The 17,298-nt window shown below is 41.1% G+C and overlaps 1 protein-coding gene and 2 non-coding genes across 3 annotated transcripts; all 3 read right to left on the bottom strand.

The window, feature by feature from the left end:
• Positions 1-1,153: 1,153 nt before the first annotated feature.
• Positions 1,154-16,870, bottom strand: LOC115657304 (protein FAM122B-like). Its single transcript, XM_030574969.1, has 10 exons — positions 16,430-16,870; positions 14,985-15,063; positions 12,932-12,988; positions 12,457-12,500; positions 12,322-12,376; positions 12,007-12,108; positions 10,565-10,653; positions 9,750-9,814; positions 4,833-4,929; positions 1,154-3,584 (listed from the first exon to the last, which is right to left on the bottom strand). The coding sequence occupies exons 1-10, from the start codon at positions 16,543-16,545 to the stop codon at positions 3,434-3,436; spliced, it is 855 nt and encodes a 284-aa protein (XP_030430829.1). The 5' UTR covers positions 16,546-16,870; the 3' UTR covers positions 1,154-3,433.
• Positions 3,704-3,848, bottom strand: LOC115658164. The gene has a single exon (XR_004002197.1). It is a non-coding gene; the product is annotated as a small nucleolar RNA U109 (small nucleolar RNA).
• LOC115658165 lies at positions 6,579-6,709 on the bottom strand. Its single transcript, XR_004002198.1, has one exon. It is a non-coding gene; the product is annotated as a small nucleolar RNA U109 (small nucleolar RNA).
• Positions 16,871-17,298: the final 428 nt, after the last annotated feature.

The following is a 17,298-nucleotide window of genomic DNA, read 5'->3' as shown; positions in this document are numbered from 1 at the left end:
ACAGAAAAACTTTTGTCCTAATCCTGCAGTGAGATTTGCTCAAGTAAACCTACACAGAGCCCTATAGCTTTAATTAAGGCTCTGAGGGCAAAGGAATCTGCCCACACAGCTCTCACTGTGGAATTGAAATCTCTGACTTTCTGAAAAATACGTAAATGTGAATTATGCTGGTTAGGGCTTAGACACGTTTCAGTTTACTCAATGACCAACTCTTCTCCCTTCAGTTTCTACACTACTCAGCAGGAGGATTGATTCATTTGTCTTCTGCATGGTAAGACTAGATTCACCACTGAAGGCTGTAGCACCAGCTATTGACACTTTCACATCCAGCTCTCTTACATACAAATACTGTAGGAAAGCTTGTTTAAACATACAGAATGCAGACAGGAAAAGACAGTTAAGCACAGGATTTTGTTGTTGATCCCACATTTAAAATTCAGCATTAGCATGAGAAAAAGCGAGGTACAGACACGTCACCAAATCAGAAAAGGGATAACAGAATAAAGATGATCCACTTCTTAGAGTAGGGCTTAGTCTACTTGATAGTTCTTAGGGCAGAGTGGCCTTATGGTCTGTAACTATATATTCTGAGACAGAATATCCAGAAGGCTGCTTTATCAGACCTATACTGACGTCTGCAGGTATTGTGACTAGTGGACTTTCTTTCAATAACTATAGCTAACCCCTGCCAATTCTAAGTAGTATGGATGATAATACAGAAAATAAAGTACTCAACATATGTAGTACACTGAATTTGTTTGTTTTCCTTACACCCTTTGCCTATCTATAGCTGGGGCTGGGCTAACAGTTTGGGGTATCTTTTCCTTAACAGCTTTAGAGTACAAATTATTCAAAATTGGTTCATAACTGGATACGTATATGCTAGTCGCTCATATGCAATTTCTTTGAAATACACTTTAGAATAAAGATTGACATGTCTAGTTTTAAAGGGAAGTGGTTTTACATACAGCTAGTTGTGTGAAACAAATTTGAGTGAGATGAGGTCTGTCATGACCACAAGATGACATGCATTATCAAACAACTGAACAGTATCTTAACGCAGTTTTAGTGAACAGTAGAGACCTCCAAAGAGTGGAGAAGAGTCAGACCATTTAAAAAAAAGTAACAAAATTGAATGGTTGTGCATTTGTTTTATGAAGATTACATTCTACAAAGGCCAGTCCCCACTACTAACACATCTTGAATACACACTTGTACAGAGAGATTAGTCAGCCCCCCTTACCCCCCCCCAAAAGCAATAGCTGTGTTCTCAGCTATAAGAAAGCATGCAGAAGCTTTATTGTTTTGCTACCCCTTGTGCAGATTTCTAAGTCAGTCACACGACTGATAAAACACGTGGTATAATGAAACTAGGGCAATAATAAGTTGTACTTTCACAGACTATTGATCAATACTTTGCAAGGCTGTTTTGACATTTTGCAAAGTATTAACATGGATAAAAATTAAGTTAAAGCCAAAATACAAGAAATAGCACTGTGCATATACAAATAATATTAACATTGAGTACGGTAGAGCTCATTTAAAAATAGCACCACTGGACAATATTTTACAATATGCACATTTATTTGAGGCAGGGAAACTCATGCTCCACAGGTGAAGTGATAATACAGATAAGTGCCTCTATTGGCCATTTATGGTACTTAGTACAATTTAAAACAAACACTTGAAAAGTAAAATGCTATGTAGGACAAGTCTATTGAAAACTAAACCTCTTTAGAGTGGAAAAAATATGGTGCTCCCACCCCATTCTTAGCCATACAGTATTGCCAGAGACTGTGCTTGTCTTTAAAGCACACTTACTTTAAATTCAGTGCTATTTTCTTTCAGAAATCCGAAGCTGTACTTTTAGATAACAAAAAGCATTTGTGTTACCTTACAAACATTCAAAACTGGAAGCTTATGATTCTGGCAGACAATGTTGCATATTAAATAGAAACCAACCAGCAATTACTGAACATAAAGAACCTTATTCAATCATAAAAAAATACTATAATTCATCACCACAGACTTTTTTTACATACTTTATAAATAATAAATAACAGTAGACTACAAATGGGTTTATTTTAGCCCAGTTAGGTGGTCTTAAAAAGTATACTATTGTATTACCTCAGACTGACCAAGGTACTGTATCGAGACTACTACTCAAATGTAACTCCTTAAATGGTATGCAGAGCTAGTATCCAATCCAACCTTAAAGCCTTTCCCTAGAAATTAAAGTTAATTTAGTGGCCTGCCCTCTGTAAGGCAGACAAAGGCAAAGCTATACAGCAGCTGTGACGGGAACACATACACTGCTATCTTACAAAATACTTGGGACTCTCCATAGCACCTCCCAATGGAAGAAACACCTTGAAAAACAGCAAGCACTAAGAGAAAGCAGCGCTGAAGACAGCATCTGGTAAGCACTCTACAAACTAAGTCTGTTGCCCACGCACCAGTTTTACATTCTCTAATTTTAACAATGTCCCCTAAGGCACAAAAATACCTATGGCCTCAATGCCACAGGAGACACCGATGACGCCATGCACATTCTTCTTTCCTCAGTAGTTTAAGTAACTTAGTTACTTGCACCATGCATTTTCGATCAAGGCAGGGATTGTTTCTCCTTGGCCAAATATTTGAGTATTTACCATCTTCCATAGAATATCCTGGATGAAGGGTGTGGAAAGAACTATGCAGTTATGTTAACCATGTTTCATACAGGTTATTTGTATTTCCCCTATTGATAAATATGCTAGTCACCCTAGAAGTGTCTGTGTGTTGTTTTAAATACAACCAACTTCCAGAACCATAGTGTTCAACTGCAATGAAGCAATTACTAGTAGCACGAGAGACAGCCAAGCATTTCTTCCCCTTCTGTGGGAGAAATGGCTGGGGATAGCTGCAACTACAGAGAGGGAGGAATAATTTTACTTTGAGTTAGTGGGAGAAATTAGATATTTACCCCAACCAGAAATTGTTTATGAAATCTAGAGAAATCTAATTTACTACTAAAAAGATAAATGAGTATTTCCAAACATCTCTGCAACCACCATGTGTTTCTCCAGACAAAGTGACCATGACAGTAATAGCATACAGTATTTTCCTAGAAACAATAACACTAATATTGTAAAAAGATGCCTATTCCGGAATCAAAAGGTTTTTTCTTTAAAACAAAGAAGAGTTAGTATAAACTGGACAGACATCTTGTTTGTAAAATAATCAAAACCAGACATTTATAAGGTCTAAAGTGTCCATTAAGGCTAAATCAAAACCATTGGGAAGAGTTGTCAAGAAATAAGATTACATTAATTTTCCATTAGTATTTTAATCCTCATGTTAAAGATTATCAAGGATCGGAGTTCTTCATTTCTCTGTAGAAATGTACAGCAAGGAAACAGCACAGCAAAACACTGAGTCAGAACAGATTAAGTCACTTAGGTGAGAGATCATCCATCAAAATGAATGAAGAGCATGAGTTTGAACATGTTACTGGAGATTCTGTGGTAATGCTACCTTTAGCCAGTGAATCAGAGGAAGAACCAATACTGCTGCTACTCCTATCAAGAATATCTGAAGACAAACTGGAGACAAAGGAAAATGGTTACTTAAGAACACGTGAACTATGGATTGGCATACCAAGTTAATGCACTTTAAATAAAAAAAAAAATGTATATATATATATATATATATATATATATATATATATAGGAGAGACATACTACCACTCAGCCTTTACTGCAAGACTGGCAGCCCTGAAGACTTCTTATTTTCCTCTAGCATGTTATGGATACATTCATGCTCCTTAAGGGAAAGAGGAGCAGATTTTTTTTTTTTTAAACATGCATTATAAGTTGTCACCAAAACTTCAACCAGCTGTAGAATAGAAAAGTCAGTTAATAGAAGTAGCGCCTTTAACAATTACAAGGGAAATAATTTTTTTTTCTAATGAAGATTCTAGTAATGCAGCTATTTTGATGCCACTGATTAGCCAGTTTGCTCTCAAATACATCATTCAAAACGGGATCTTGCAAAATAGTTTTTTTTCCTTAAGAAAATTCTCCCACATTTGGATTTTAAAGGCTATCATGATTCCAGATTACTTGCAAACCAGCACTTTGTAACTGTTGAAAAATGCCACAGTTCTCACTAATTCTAGTTGGCTTTCCAATTCTAAAAAACTCGGGAATAAGTTTGTTATTTTAGAACCACTTAAATTATTTGATGTCTCCTTGGAAAGAGACAAGACTCAAGCCAGACAAGTCACCTTCCTGTTTCTATGAAACAGACATTAGACAGAGATACATCAATATAATCTTAACAGTGGAATATCATAATAAGAATTTGGCTTCATGTCAACTACTGGCCTCTGGGAATGCCCAGGAGATGTGTGGTACTATACTTCCACAAAAATCCTTCTGCTCACTATACCATTCTGGAACAGCAGGGCACCTAGCAGGTGATACAGACAGCAAATTATAGTCAATATTGAGTGATTCTGCTTTGAGGGAAAGTAAGGACACCACAGAACAATAATTAATTTACTATGAAGCATCTGGCATGTGAGCAGCAAGGATTTCCTGCCTATTCCAGGTATCAAAAATGGTTCTTGTGAGATGTTACCACAAAGAGTGAAGCACTTATGGGCAGCTTGTCAGATCAGCCAAACAGCAAGCAAGAAAACACTAATTCCAGACAGTTGGGGAACAGTTTCTACTAGTCTGTAAATGGAAATTTAGCACAAGTTAAAACTTCTCTGAAAAACCAAGGTGCTGAGGATTTCTAAATGACCTCTGCTTTGGTGTTTCAGTGTTTATAATACAATATTTTACCATGAACTGAAATCTGTCAGATGTGTAACATCAGGAGAAAGCATGTTGGTAGTTCCTTGGAAAAGTCTCTTTGGCTGGCTTTCAGTTTCCATTTCACCTGAGAAAAGTAATTAACAGTCAAACTTGTTTGGTTCTGTGAAATATCTTCAGCAGAGTAACTTCAAAGTTCTTTCTATTCAAGACTGTTTTGGGTGTCCCATATAAGTACGTAATTACATGCATAACATCTTGCACTGTGATCTTGTCAGATCTCCAGTTCAACCAGGTCAGAGCTTGGTAAGAGACCTAACACTCCTAAAGCTACAGGAAGTGATTTGATTATTCAGTCCAACCTTTCGAGTCTGTACTAAACTAATGCTTCAACATTGTTTAAGGGACACAATGCTGCACTGAAAGTGCAGAACAAAGGTTCTGGTCACTTTAAGATCTCACAGCACGTTTCATAAGAGTTGGGATCTAGAACCAGTGTCTTGCTAAATTCAAACTCTGATTTCATCCTGCCTTTATCAACTCCTTTTACAGTTTCATTTGCATACTGTATTCTTCATTCCCTGCCCTGAAGTAATGTGTAGTGTTGCGCTGTGCTATTAAATAGGTGCTGGGTTCCAATCCAGAAGTGAGCACTTTGCAGTGTTTGTTGAAATGTTTAATAGCAATTTGCTTCTTGTGCAGTGTCTCATACTCAATATTTTAGAAAGTTATTTGTCAGAGCTGTTAAGCTTAAATGTTTATATATTTAGAATTATAGAGCTTGTATATGCTTTACAACATATGTTGTCAAATGTAAGTGATTTTAAAAGGACTCATTTTTACAGCCAGCTGTATAACTTGTTTAAAACTGGGCTGCTGTATGGACCAGTTTCCTGCCTTAGTAAATGGAAATATATGAACTTGGAGCTTCTGGCCATCCACATATCGTTCTCTTAAATTAAATATTTAAGAGCAGGCAATTGCTCCCATTTTATTCACTTAAAAAAAAAATCTATTGTCACAATATCAGTAACTTTGAGAACTTTAAACAGCATGTGTCCATTTTGGACCCAAGAATGCCCTCCTAGATATTAAGACCAATATTGACAAGCATGAAAGCACACACACAAATCCTAACACAAAACAAATTTGGCATAACACCTGATCACTTCTCCTTCCTTACTGCGGGACAGATTACATCCTCATCCCCATGTAAACCCATTGACTTTTTTGGAATTGCAAGTGTAAAACGCAGAATTGGGTCCTGTATCTTTAGTATATTATGCCAGTAGTGGGCAACCTGCAGCCCATCAGGGTAATCTGCTGGCAGGTCATCAGACCATTCATTTACATTTGCATGGCCGCCTGAAGCTCCCAGTGGCCGCGGTTTGCCATTCCCAGACGATGAGAGCTGCAGGAAGTGGCATGGGTGCAAATGTAAATGAACGGTCTGATGGCCCGCTAGTGAATTACTCTGACGGGCCACAGGTTGCCCACCACTACCTCATACTGTGGGATGATACCCAGTTCATTTATCAGTTTCTTATATAAAGTTCAGTTATCTGATACTTTAGTTTTTTCAGTTTCTTTTTTATTGCCAGGTTCATGAGATTTTTCAGATGTAGTTTAATTCACTGTCTACCAGCAAAAGTATATTTGAAATTTGGGGACTACTTTTTCAGCTTCCACTTAACTTATAGCAGTTCTAGTGCCAGCTTGGGGAACTAATTGAAAGGCTTCACATTAAAAACATACTATAAATGAACTTTGTGTACATAACGTAGGAGAAATACACTACCACTCAGCCTTTACTCCAAGACTGGCAGCCCTGAAAACTCATTTTCTGTAGCATGCAAGGAATATGTTCATTCTCCTTTGATGAAATAATGATGGCTTCCATCATGCAGCTTGAAGCTAAAGAACACAGATGTAAAATACTCGGGATCCTCACACAAACTGAAGAAAAAGGTCAGACAACTCTTTCAAGAAATGTGAAATTCTACAGGAAGGCTGCATAGTAACATGTATCATTTTTACCACTAGAAGATATTTTAACAGCTAGCATTTCACTGTTTTACAATATAACACTGATATGCTGAGTCTTTCCTATTAGGGATTGTTTCAGTTTATGGTAACATGTATAGTCATAGCCATGTAATAAATGCAGACTTAGAACCACTAAGCAATTTAAGAGTTTAAAGAAACAAGAATTATGTATTTCAGAAGGATAAAGAAATTAGATGTATTTAGAGTGACATTTATGATTAAGTACTATTCATAATTAAGGCTAAGATTCTGTCATGGATATTTTTAGTAAAAGTCAGGGACAGGCCATGGGCAAAAACCTCACAGAAGCTGTGACCTGTCCCTGACTTTTACTAAAAATATCCTTGACAAAATGGGGATCTACATCTGCAGGTCCCCACACTGCCTAAAGTGAGGCAGTTGGGCAGTGGCTAGGGTCCCCCACAGCAGCTGCTAGAGGCCACGGGGGTACCCAACAGCTCCCTGCCCTTGCAGGGGACCCTGCACTTCCCAACCACCGCATGCTTAAGACACGGAGGTCGCTGGAAGTCCATGGATTCTGTGACTTCCATGACCAAATCATAGTCTTATTCATAATTAAAACTGGTTTGTGTATCCAGTAGAAGAGCAAACTCACATTTCCAAAAAGCACCAGAGTGGAGTGGGGAATGGGAAAGCAGGCTCCTGTTTGGACTTTACTTGTACTGTGCTTTTGCTTTAAGTGGTCCACTCTAAAGTACTTTGGCTTCTTACATTGCGAGTTTCACTATGGGTACTAAAAGCTGCTTCACATTCCCCCCTCAAAAACTAGATAAGCATCTGCAGCAAAGGTAGGGTTTTTTTTGTTTTTTTAAAAACAAATTTGAAATAAATTGGACCTGATTTGACAGATTAGAAGTAGGTCAGTTTATTTTGTCTTTTTTTTTTTTAAAGCAAACAATCAATGTCACAATTTCATAAATACACACTTGGGGAGAATAAAAGGGGGTGTCACTGGTATGGCTGAGTAAGGAAAGATCAACAGAAATGGATGGGATTAGGTGGAGAAGTACTTGCCACATAAGCACTGATAAATTAGTTTTCTTAATCCCTCAGTTTAATGCAGTGTCCCATTAATAATAGTATGGAAATTTTGTTTAAGTTTTACTTCAAACACCATCACACCATCATATTTCTGGTTAAGAAATACAGATTTTCAAAGGGAAAAACACTCATGTACTCTGCTACTTCCATCCCTCTAAATTCTCAAAATATTCATCATTTGAACTTTCGTAATATAGAACAAACATTGGATATACAATTTCAAACATATTCAGTAAACGTATAAAAAGGAATACTTCTATAATTAGAATAAACTTTTGAAATGTACCACTATACAATGCATTTCCTTCAGAACATCATTTATGGAAGCCAGACAGATTTCTAGTATAACAAAGATGGTTAAATACAGAGGGAGCCACAGAATACAGGGCAACACCAATTTTAATAACTATTTAAATCATCAAGCCAGAAATCTTGATTTAAATTATGTTTTGAATTTGTACTTGTTATTTTCTTAAGGACAGGCTGATTCTCATTAGTTGATATCCACTGAACCATGGGGATATCAACTAAATATAATTTTATATTAAATTTGGTGTTTCTTTTTGCTAACCAGAAGGATACTCTATATTTAAGCAATTATATAGCTGAAAAAAAAATTATTTGGGTTACATTTTATGCTAAAATACATAATTCATAAATTTCTATTTATCAGATTAACTCTTTACTTGTGGTTTGTTTAGCAGTTTAATCTTTACTTGTGGTTTGTGTCAAGATCTATTTGGCTAGAAATTCAAATTTTATTAAATGCATAAAACCAGTATTTTTTTTTAAATAGACTACCTTAAAATGTTGGCTATATAAGAGAAAAATCAAAAAACATGGTTTTGTATTTAACACTAACTGATTTATTAGAACAAAGTAAGTTATCTGTAGTTAGTGAATTGAATTGATGGGTTGGTTGGTTTTGGTCACCATGTCCTTCAAGATTTTAGAACTAGTAGACCTCATGCTCTCTCTCTCTCATATTTTTTGTTCATAGAGTGGAAGAGAAAAACAAGCTTTCCTGCTTTTTCAACTCCCAACTAGTTTCTTAACTTCGAATTAAGTAGTAACTGAACTGGATGAATAAGCAGAAAAGAAAATATTCTCTTTATACCCTCAGAAGAGCCAGTCCAAACCTAGCTTAAATACTTAGACACTGGCTCCAGATGCTTAACCTGACTTCTACCAGTTCGTGGTATAACGGTCTTCAAAACGTGGCAGCAAACATGCACTGCTTAATAACTTCCATGTTTAGTTTAAATGTTAGAGCATAAAGTAGCCTAGTAAAACACAGGATAGTCTTTTTCAAGTTTAATTTTAAATAGGTTTATTTTAGACATAAGCCTGTATTTAAATTTTGATTTTTTTAAAAAATGTTTTGATCCACCCTGCCACAGAATCTAAAAAAGCCTCCCAGAAGGTGAAGCATATTTATCTTAGAATTAGTCTTAATTTACAGCTTCCTGCAGCTAAAAATGATTGCCCATCTAGCATAGATTTTGATTTACATCTGATTTTTGGCAAGTCAGTCTTACCAGTCTCCAGCCCATTTTTACTAATAGTCAAAGGAGAAAAACATTCCAAGTTTTAAATAGTAGATACAAGTGACTAGTCAGATTTATAAATTAATTTATAGTATTTTAGGCAAGCCCTTTCGTTTTATTTTACAGCTGGAAGTCTGGATTGGTAAATACCAATACATCATGGAGGAGCGTGCACGATATTTTGAGGAAAGGCTACTGCTTAGCTTAGACTTCCTGTCTTTAAATCCTAATGCTATCTAGTGACCACAATTCACAACTACATCTCTAAAATATCAGAAGTATTTAAACATACCTTTCCTTTTAATGGGACCAAGAACACTCGGCCTGATACAGTTGATTGGACTCTGACTCCTCCTGCTAAAAGAGCCAAGACTGGTATCAATAAATTCTAAAAAATTTAAGCTTGAACGAAATGTTTTGTATACTAAACCAATATACAATCACATTTTAAAAAGTGAATTCCTGTTTTAAAACAGTTCAATCACTTAGGCAATTGAGAGTCTGATACTGTAGTTAAACAGAAAAGTTAGCTTTTGAAAGGTGTTGTGTCTCCTCAGAGAAGGATATTTACCATACGATCTTTGGTAGGTCATTTAATTTCTGTTTACTTATGGAAAGTCAGCCTCATTTTATTAATTTGTAAATCAGATGTATACAAGCAGTATTATATCTGGGGAGTTTAAAAAGTCTGTCTGGTAAGTGCTCTGAGATTCTCTATGAAGGACCCAGTCTAATCTAAATTTGAAGAGAATTCAAAGAACGCTGGCGTTCAGCTTCCTCTTGCAAAGTTTAACGTTGAAAAATTTTTGGGTGTGTGGGGCAATGGTGGAGTCTCTAATTTCAACATCAGTGCAGTTTAAAAAAAAAAAAAGCAGCTCTAAAGATGACTTGTTGACAAAATATTGAAAGGGAACACACAGCCATCTTTTAAAGCAGGACAAAACTAGAACCATCCAGAAGTCACTTTATTAATGGATTCCAGTTGAAATTACAAATAAAAATTGCTTCAAACCAATTTCCAGGCCTGAATGTTAACACTGAACTGTCTTAAACTGCCAGACTACTATTGAAACTAGGTATTTGTTACTTTGAGACAATTTGACTTACTTTGAGAATCGCCTTGTTGGACTAGGAATAGGACTTGGAGGTAATCCATTACTACTCACAAACATTTGTAAGGATGGAGAAAAACATTGCTGGGGAAAGAATTACACAGTAAAATACTTCTGCAACTTCCTTTTAAATAATCAATACTTTTTCCCACCCCAACCAAAACCCCTATTGAAAGTAACAAGGCCAACAATACAATAACCTACTGGAAGCTTGAATAGAAAATTAAAACCAAATCTAAGAGGTCTGTAAAATTGATTTTATAAAATATTCTAAAAGCATCACTTCATTCAAATTAACAGTCAAAATGCTTGAAAATAAAAACTCTGAAATCAAAAGTTAAGATAGAGAATGAACCATGTTATCCAAATAGGATTTGGTCCCTGTTCCGCCCTTACTTCTAAACGGATCAGTACAGAGGACTACATTAATCTTTATACCACTCTTCTCAAAAACAACCCATGCTTATTTAAAATACTCCATATATTTGTCTCCTGTTGAAAAAAATTGTAATATGAATTTGGCAACAGTGTCTGACTCTTCACATCCATTCTGTGCTCCTGCAGCTGAACTCAGCCCAAGGAGCTGCATGCATACTGATGTCCGTGAAACTCAGTCAAGTCTGCTTTGAGACAGTTGTAATCCTCCCAGTACAAACACTACTATCCAGACAAACAGCCAGCATCTTACCATCATACACCAGCACTGCTTAGAGCCGGTTTCCCTGACAGTGGTAAAAATACTGTGGCTGTTCTGCACTGGCAATAGGGAGTGCTAACATTGGCTGAGCTTCCATGATACAGTAACCATGGAAGAATGCGATAACTTCAGTAAAGACAAGGCCAAGAAGTAAACATGGTTGCTGATTTCCACTTCAATCTCTATCGGATTCTCATTGGAGGCAAAAAAATGGTGCTAGGGGGAGGGTCTTTGTCTCCACTCCACCCTTCCCGAGTCGGCAATCAAGAGATTCGGGAGCACGCAGACTAAAATGAAAGATCTGTGAACTGGGGTCTTGGACTCCTCCCTCTCTCTCCTCCACACACATACAGCTTATATCCAAATCTTGCTGCTTCCTCCATAATATTTCTAAGATCCATCTTTTTCTTTCTGTTTAGACAACTTAATATCTCATCCAGGCCTTCCACTTGATTACCACAGCCACCTCCCTAGCATCTTCCCTCCCCAAAGCACAAAAAATGCAGCTGCTGAAGTCACTCAGCATAGTGAAGGAACCAGGAAGTCAGCAGGTCAGATTTTAAAGGCTTAGGTAGTAAGTTTTAGATATTGAGAAAAGTCAACAGTAGTTGTCTATTACCATTGTTAAATCTTTTTTTCTTTAAAATCAGTTAATTAGTTCGAGGAGTTTAAGATGAACTGCAAAGGATTTTTTTTAATCTGAAATGTGTGTTTTCTTTCTTGTTCTTGGTTTCTCCTACCTTCCCTATTCCTCGGGTAGGTGAAGGTGCTGGGGAAACTGGGATGAAGTCTATTCTCTTTGGAGAGGAAGATTTCTCGGACTTGTCCAAGTCATTGTCACTCTGTAAGTACAAAATGTCATCCTTAAACTGACATAGTACATTGCCTTACCACCTGAGCCACAACATTTCACTGGCCAAATCAGTGGAGCAACTAGAAGAACAAACTTATATTTTCTAAAATTATTTCTCAAGTTATTTCCACTTTTTCCTTAAATCCAATGGTTAAGTGTAGAAGTAGAATTAAAAATTTAAACATCTGTAAAAAGAGATTACCAGACTCAAGCTTTCCTCCCATGACTGGCTTATCTGCATTGCTGTTTGCACTTCCCTAAAACACAAAAAATCCCATCAGTGGCTACAAAGATGACAAGTCTGGCTACTTTCTTATTTTGTTTCAGTCACACTCACCTTTCATGTGCTGTTTCTCTGTTCATTAAATCCACTCCTTCCTCCTACAGGAGATAAGCACTATAAGCTTTCACAATATTTAGTTCATCATGGTACTCAAAGCTGAATGAACTCTTCCTAGTTCAGTCATCGGCCTTTAGAATTTAAACCAGCAGGAGTAACACTCCAGAAGGAAAGGCCTGTCATCCATCCCAACTAACCACTTCTCCCTGTTCATCCCCGAGCCCCATATCTAGATCATAACAATAGCTTTATAAGTTCTGAAGCACTTCAATATGAAAAAACAACAAGCCCTGTGAGGACATGACGCCAGACTGTACGTGACACTGGAGCTTAGAGGATGAAACAGAGCTAAACTGATCTAATGGAGAAGAAACACCAGCAGTGTCATTTCCATATCAAATACTGCATGAAGAGAAGGAAAGTTAAATGTTTTGATGAAATATCACATATGAAGTAGAATAATGCAATTTACCCTTCTGATTTGATGAAGTCTGCTGCTAGGAATTCGAATTGGAGATGATGACAGCAACTAGAAAAGAGTAAACATCCACTTCTCAATCATAAATCAGTAGTCTGCATACAGACTATTCTCAGTCACCTATGTTCTCTTTAAATTAGAATTAAGATAGCCAAGTGTCAATAAGTGCTCAGAACCTAGACCACATAGTAGTAAAATGATAGTTGGCCTTAGTATAGCTAGTGCTCTCTTCTTACCAAGTTCATTCGGTTAATCAATGGATGCCACAGGCAACTGCCCTCAAATGTAGTAGCAATAATATAAACAGTTAAGAAAGGCAAGGTACTGTAATAAGAATGTGAGCATAAGTTAGAACAGTGATTCTCAACCAGGGGTTCACCTATTCCTGGGGGTACACAGATGTCTTTCAGGGGTACATCAACTCATCTAGGTATTTGCCTAGTTTTACAACAGACTACATAAAAAGCACTAGCCAAGTCAGTACAAACTAAAAAGTTTCATACAGACAATGACTTATTTATACAGCACTATGGATTATACACTGAAATATAAGAATATTATTTATATTCCAATTGATTTATTCTGTAATATGGCAAAAATGAGAAAGTAAGCAATTTTTCAGTAATAGCGTGTTGTGACATTTATATTTTTACATCTGATTTTGTAAGCAAGTAGTTTTTAAGTGAGTACGCAAGACAAACTTGGGGGTACACAAGACCAATCAGACTTCTGAAAAGGGTACAGTAGTCTGAAAAGGTTGAGAGCTACTAAATTAGAACATTACAAAATTAACTACGTACTTAAGAACACTGGAAAGATTTTGTTCACAAGCCTTAAACCCATAATTTATCTCAGATAATCTAGAGATGAAGTCAAATCAAATGGTATCACATAAATTTTCAGAAGTGCCAGTGGGAAAAGTTGTAGGGAATTTAAATATTGGAAATAGCACTTTGCAGTAAATTTAGCCCTTTTGAGGCAAAGACTGTCTTGTAGCTAGGTCTGTACAGCACACAGAGCTAATTGAGGGCTTTGGGCACTACTATAAAATAAGCGTTTACTATGACTACTAACAATATTAGGCATAGGGCAGACAGTGAAGTAACAGCTCCATAACAAAAAGCTTAGAATCGAATTCTGTCACTCTCTTGCTAGGCTGAATGTAAGACAGAGGCCATAGGTATTTTATAGATTTTTAGGACCTTTTGAGTCCCATAACTTCTCTAAAGAACCAAGACCTAATCTTTACTTCCAGGGCTTTGGAGTGGAGCAGCTCTGGAGCAGTGGAGCTGCAGGTTTTTGCCTGGAGGGGAGCAGGAGCACAGCTCCAAAGCCCTGTTTACTTCCTATAAAAACAGGAAGAAGAAAATGATTTTAGCTGAAAAAAAAGTAATGCTATTTCCCATGATTTGTCCAAGTTAACAACTGATTGGGAAACACGTAAGAGTGACCTACAAACATCTTTGAAAAGTGAAATAATTACAGGATTGTATGCTGAAAGCCCTAAACGGTAATGAGTAGAATAATGTTCAGCATATGAATTACTTTAAAATATGAATTACTTTAAAATTACCTTCTCTTAATCTGATCCTGTGAAGCCAGCTGTCTACCTCTAGCTCTAGTCATCCTACCAGAGAGTCAAGTAAATGGAAGGTTTTGGGGGGTTGTTTTTTAGACACAGTTCAACTGTGCAAGGTTATTTTAAAATGAGACTGCAATTACTCTTTCCCACAGGCAAATTCAATGCACTGAGCTTTGAAACCAGAAGAGACGCTGAGTTCCACTCTGTTATGGTATCCCAACTACAGGACAATTTTAACCAAAACAAAAGGACAGGGTATCAATCAGTAATATGCTTTGTGAGGTATTATGCTTACATCTACAAAATTTCTTGATTGTTCAGAGGAAATGTGCATTAAAAGAAATCCATTTTCCAGCCAGGAGGTCCGTAAGAATATTTCAGTACAGCTTTAAGTTTAAGCTTTCTGTTTCCCCACACTCAATTACACATTGTTGAGGTATGAACACTGTGTTTAAGATTACTTACCATACTGTGACGGTTCATAACCGTTGTACTGTTCCTGCGGGTTCGCAACACATAAGGCTGAAAAACCTGCGAATTATCACTGAAAGAGATTACAATAGTTACTTTAACTTAAGGCACACATCAGTGATACAGGCCCGGGTCTCTCACCTGAGCCCAGGGATGGGATTGGGGGGGGGGAGGGCAGGCCCGGGTCTCTCACCTCAGCCCGGGGACGGGGTGGGATGGGGGGAGGGGGCAGGCCCGGGTCTCTCACCTCAGCCCCGGGGACGGGGTGGGATGGGGGGAGGGGGCAGGCCCGGGTCTCTCACCTCAGCCCGGGGGACAGGATGAGATGGGGGGAGGGGCAGGCATGGGTCTCTCACCTCAGCCCCGGGGACGGGGTGGGATGGGGGGAGGGGACAGGCCCGGGTCTCTCACCTCAGCCCGGGGACGGGGTGGGATGGGGGGAGGGGACAGGCCCGGGTCTCGCATCTCAGCCCGGGGACGGGATGAGATGGGGGGAGGGGCAGGCCCGGGTCTCGCATCTCAGCCCGGGGACGGGGTGGGATGGGGGGAGGGGGCAGGCCCGGGTCTCGCACCTCAGCCCCGGGGACGGGGTGGGATGGGGGGAGGGGGCAGGCCCGGGTCTCCCACCTCAGCCCCGGGGACGGGGTGGGATGGGGGGAGGGGGCAGGCCCGGGTCTCGCACCTCAGCCCCGGGGACGGGGTGGGAGGGGGGGGGGGGGCAGGCCCGGGTCTCGCACCTCAGCCCCGGGGACGGGGTGGGATGGGGGGAGGGGGCAGGCCCGGGTCTCGCACCTCAGCCCCGGGGACGGGGTGGGATGGGGGGAGGGGGCAGGCCCGGGTCTCGCACCTCAGCCCCGGGGACGGGGTGGGATGGGGGGAGGGGGCAGGCCCGGGTCTCTCACCTCAGCCCCGGGGACGGGCTGGGGGGAGGGGGAGGGGGCAGGCCCGGGTCTCTCACCTCAGCCCGGGGGCGGGATGAGATGGGGGGAGGGGCAGGCCCGGGTCTCTCACCTCAGCCCGGGGGCGGGATGAGATGGGGGGGAGGGGCAGGCCCGGCTCTCTCACCTCAGCCCGGGGATGGGGTGGGATGGGGGGAGGGGACAGGCCCGGGTCTCTCACCTCAGCCCGGGGGCGGGATGAGATGGGGGGGAGGGGCAGGCCCGGGTCTCTCACCTCGGCCCGGGGGCGGGATGAGATGGGGGGAGGGGCAGGCCCGGGTCTCTCACCTCGGCCCGGGGGCGGGATGAGATGGGGGGAGGGGCAGGCCCGGGTCTCTCACCTCAGCCCGGGGGCGGGATGAGATGGGGGGGAGGGGCAGGCCCGGGTCTCTCACCTCGGCCCGGGGGTGGGATGAGATGGGGGGAGGGGCAGGCCCGGGTCTCTCACCTCAGCCCGGGGGTGGGATGAGATGGGGGGAGGGGCAGGCCCGGGTCTCTCACCTCAGCCCGTGGATGAGGGGGGCACTGTTCGATCTCCTCAAGCTCCCCCCGTCGCTCGGGGCCGGCGCGCTCCCGGCCGGCAGCTCCAGGTCCAGCTCCATTTTCTCTTGAGCCATCGCGGCGGCTCCGGCTGCTCCCGCTCCGCCGCGAGGCCCATTCACTGGGGGCGGCCGCAGCGGCTCCTCATGCCGCCCCCTGCCCCGATGCGGCCCGGCCGCCCCTACAGGCCCCGCACAGGCCGCCGCAGGCAGAGTCCGGGGGCGCTGCGAGCCCGGCGAGCGGGGCGGCACCAGCAGCGCCCCATGCTGGGGAGACGAGAGGGGGCGGCCCCTTCCCCCAGCCGCCGCTTCCTCGGCTCCCCGCGCGCGGAGCCGGCCTTGCCGCCGCCGCCTCAGGGGAACAAGCGACCCGGCCTAGAGAACCGCCACACAGACCGCACCGCCACTGGAGCACTGCGCATGCGCCACACGCTGCCGACTTGGGAGCCAAAAGCTAGTGTGTTGTAACTGCGCATGCGCCTTGTAGCCGCATCACACCAGTACGCATGCGTAGAAGAACCTCGTCCGGCCAGCTTTGATTTCAAGGAGAAGCCCATGCGCCTGGGAAGGGCGGGTGCGCTGATTGGCTGAACAGGGAGAGCGTGTATTTGAAATGGCCCAATAGGCAGTAAGAACTGTGACGTTGTGGAATGGTTGGAGCCTGAGTTTTTGAATTTTGGATGCATGGAGTTTGGGTTCGAGTCCCACTATTATCACTAGTGCCTTGTGGAATTTTCTTGGAACGTGTTAATTAGGGGTTCTGCTTGTGCAATAGTTTTACTATATTATCTATTATGGCAACACCTCATAGCAGCTTTCCTGTGATTTGCT

This window comes from Gopherus evgoodei, chromosome 9 (assembly GCF_007399415.2).
Source record: "Gopherus evgoodei ecotype Sinaloan lineage chromosome 9, rGopEvg1_v1.p, whole genome shotgun sequence".
Taxonomy (NCBI): domain Eukaryota; kingdom Metazoa; phylum Chordata; order Testudines; family Testudinidae; genus Gopherus; species Gopherus evgoodei.
Note: the sequence above shows the minus strand (reverse complement) of the source record. Positions and strands in the feature narration are given on the sequence as shown.

What these genes read in the sequence shown, in the direction of transcription:
- LOC115657304 (XM_030574969.1), bottom strand. Translation starts at nt 16,545, where the DNA reads ATGGCTCAAGAGAAAATGGAGCTGGACCTGGAGCTGCCGGCCGGGAGC. An exon ending in TTATGAACCGTCACAGTATG is followed by an intron (nt 12,989 to 14,984) that starts GTAAGTAATCTT and finishes ACTCTTTTCTAG; the next exon opens with TTGCTGTCATCATCTCCAAT. An exon ending in CTGACAGATTTCAGTTCATG is followed by an intron (nt 3,585 to 4,832) that starts GTAAAATATTGT and finishes CTTTGTCTCCAG; the next exon opens with TTTGTCTTCAGATATTCTTG.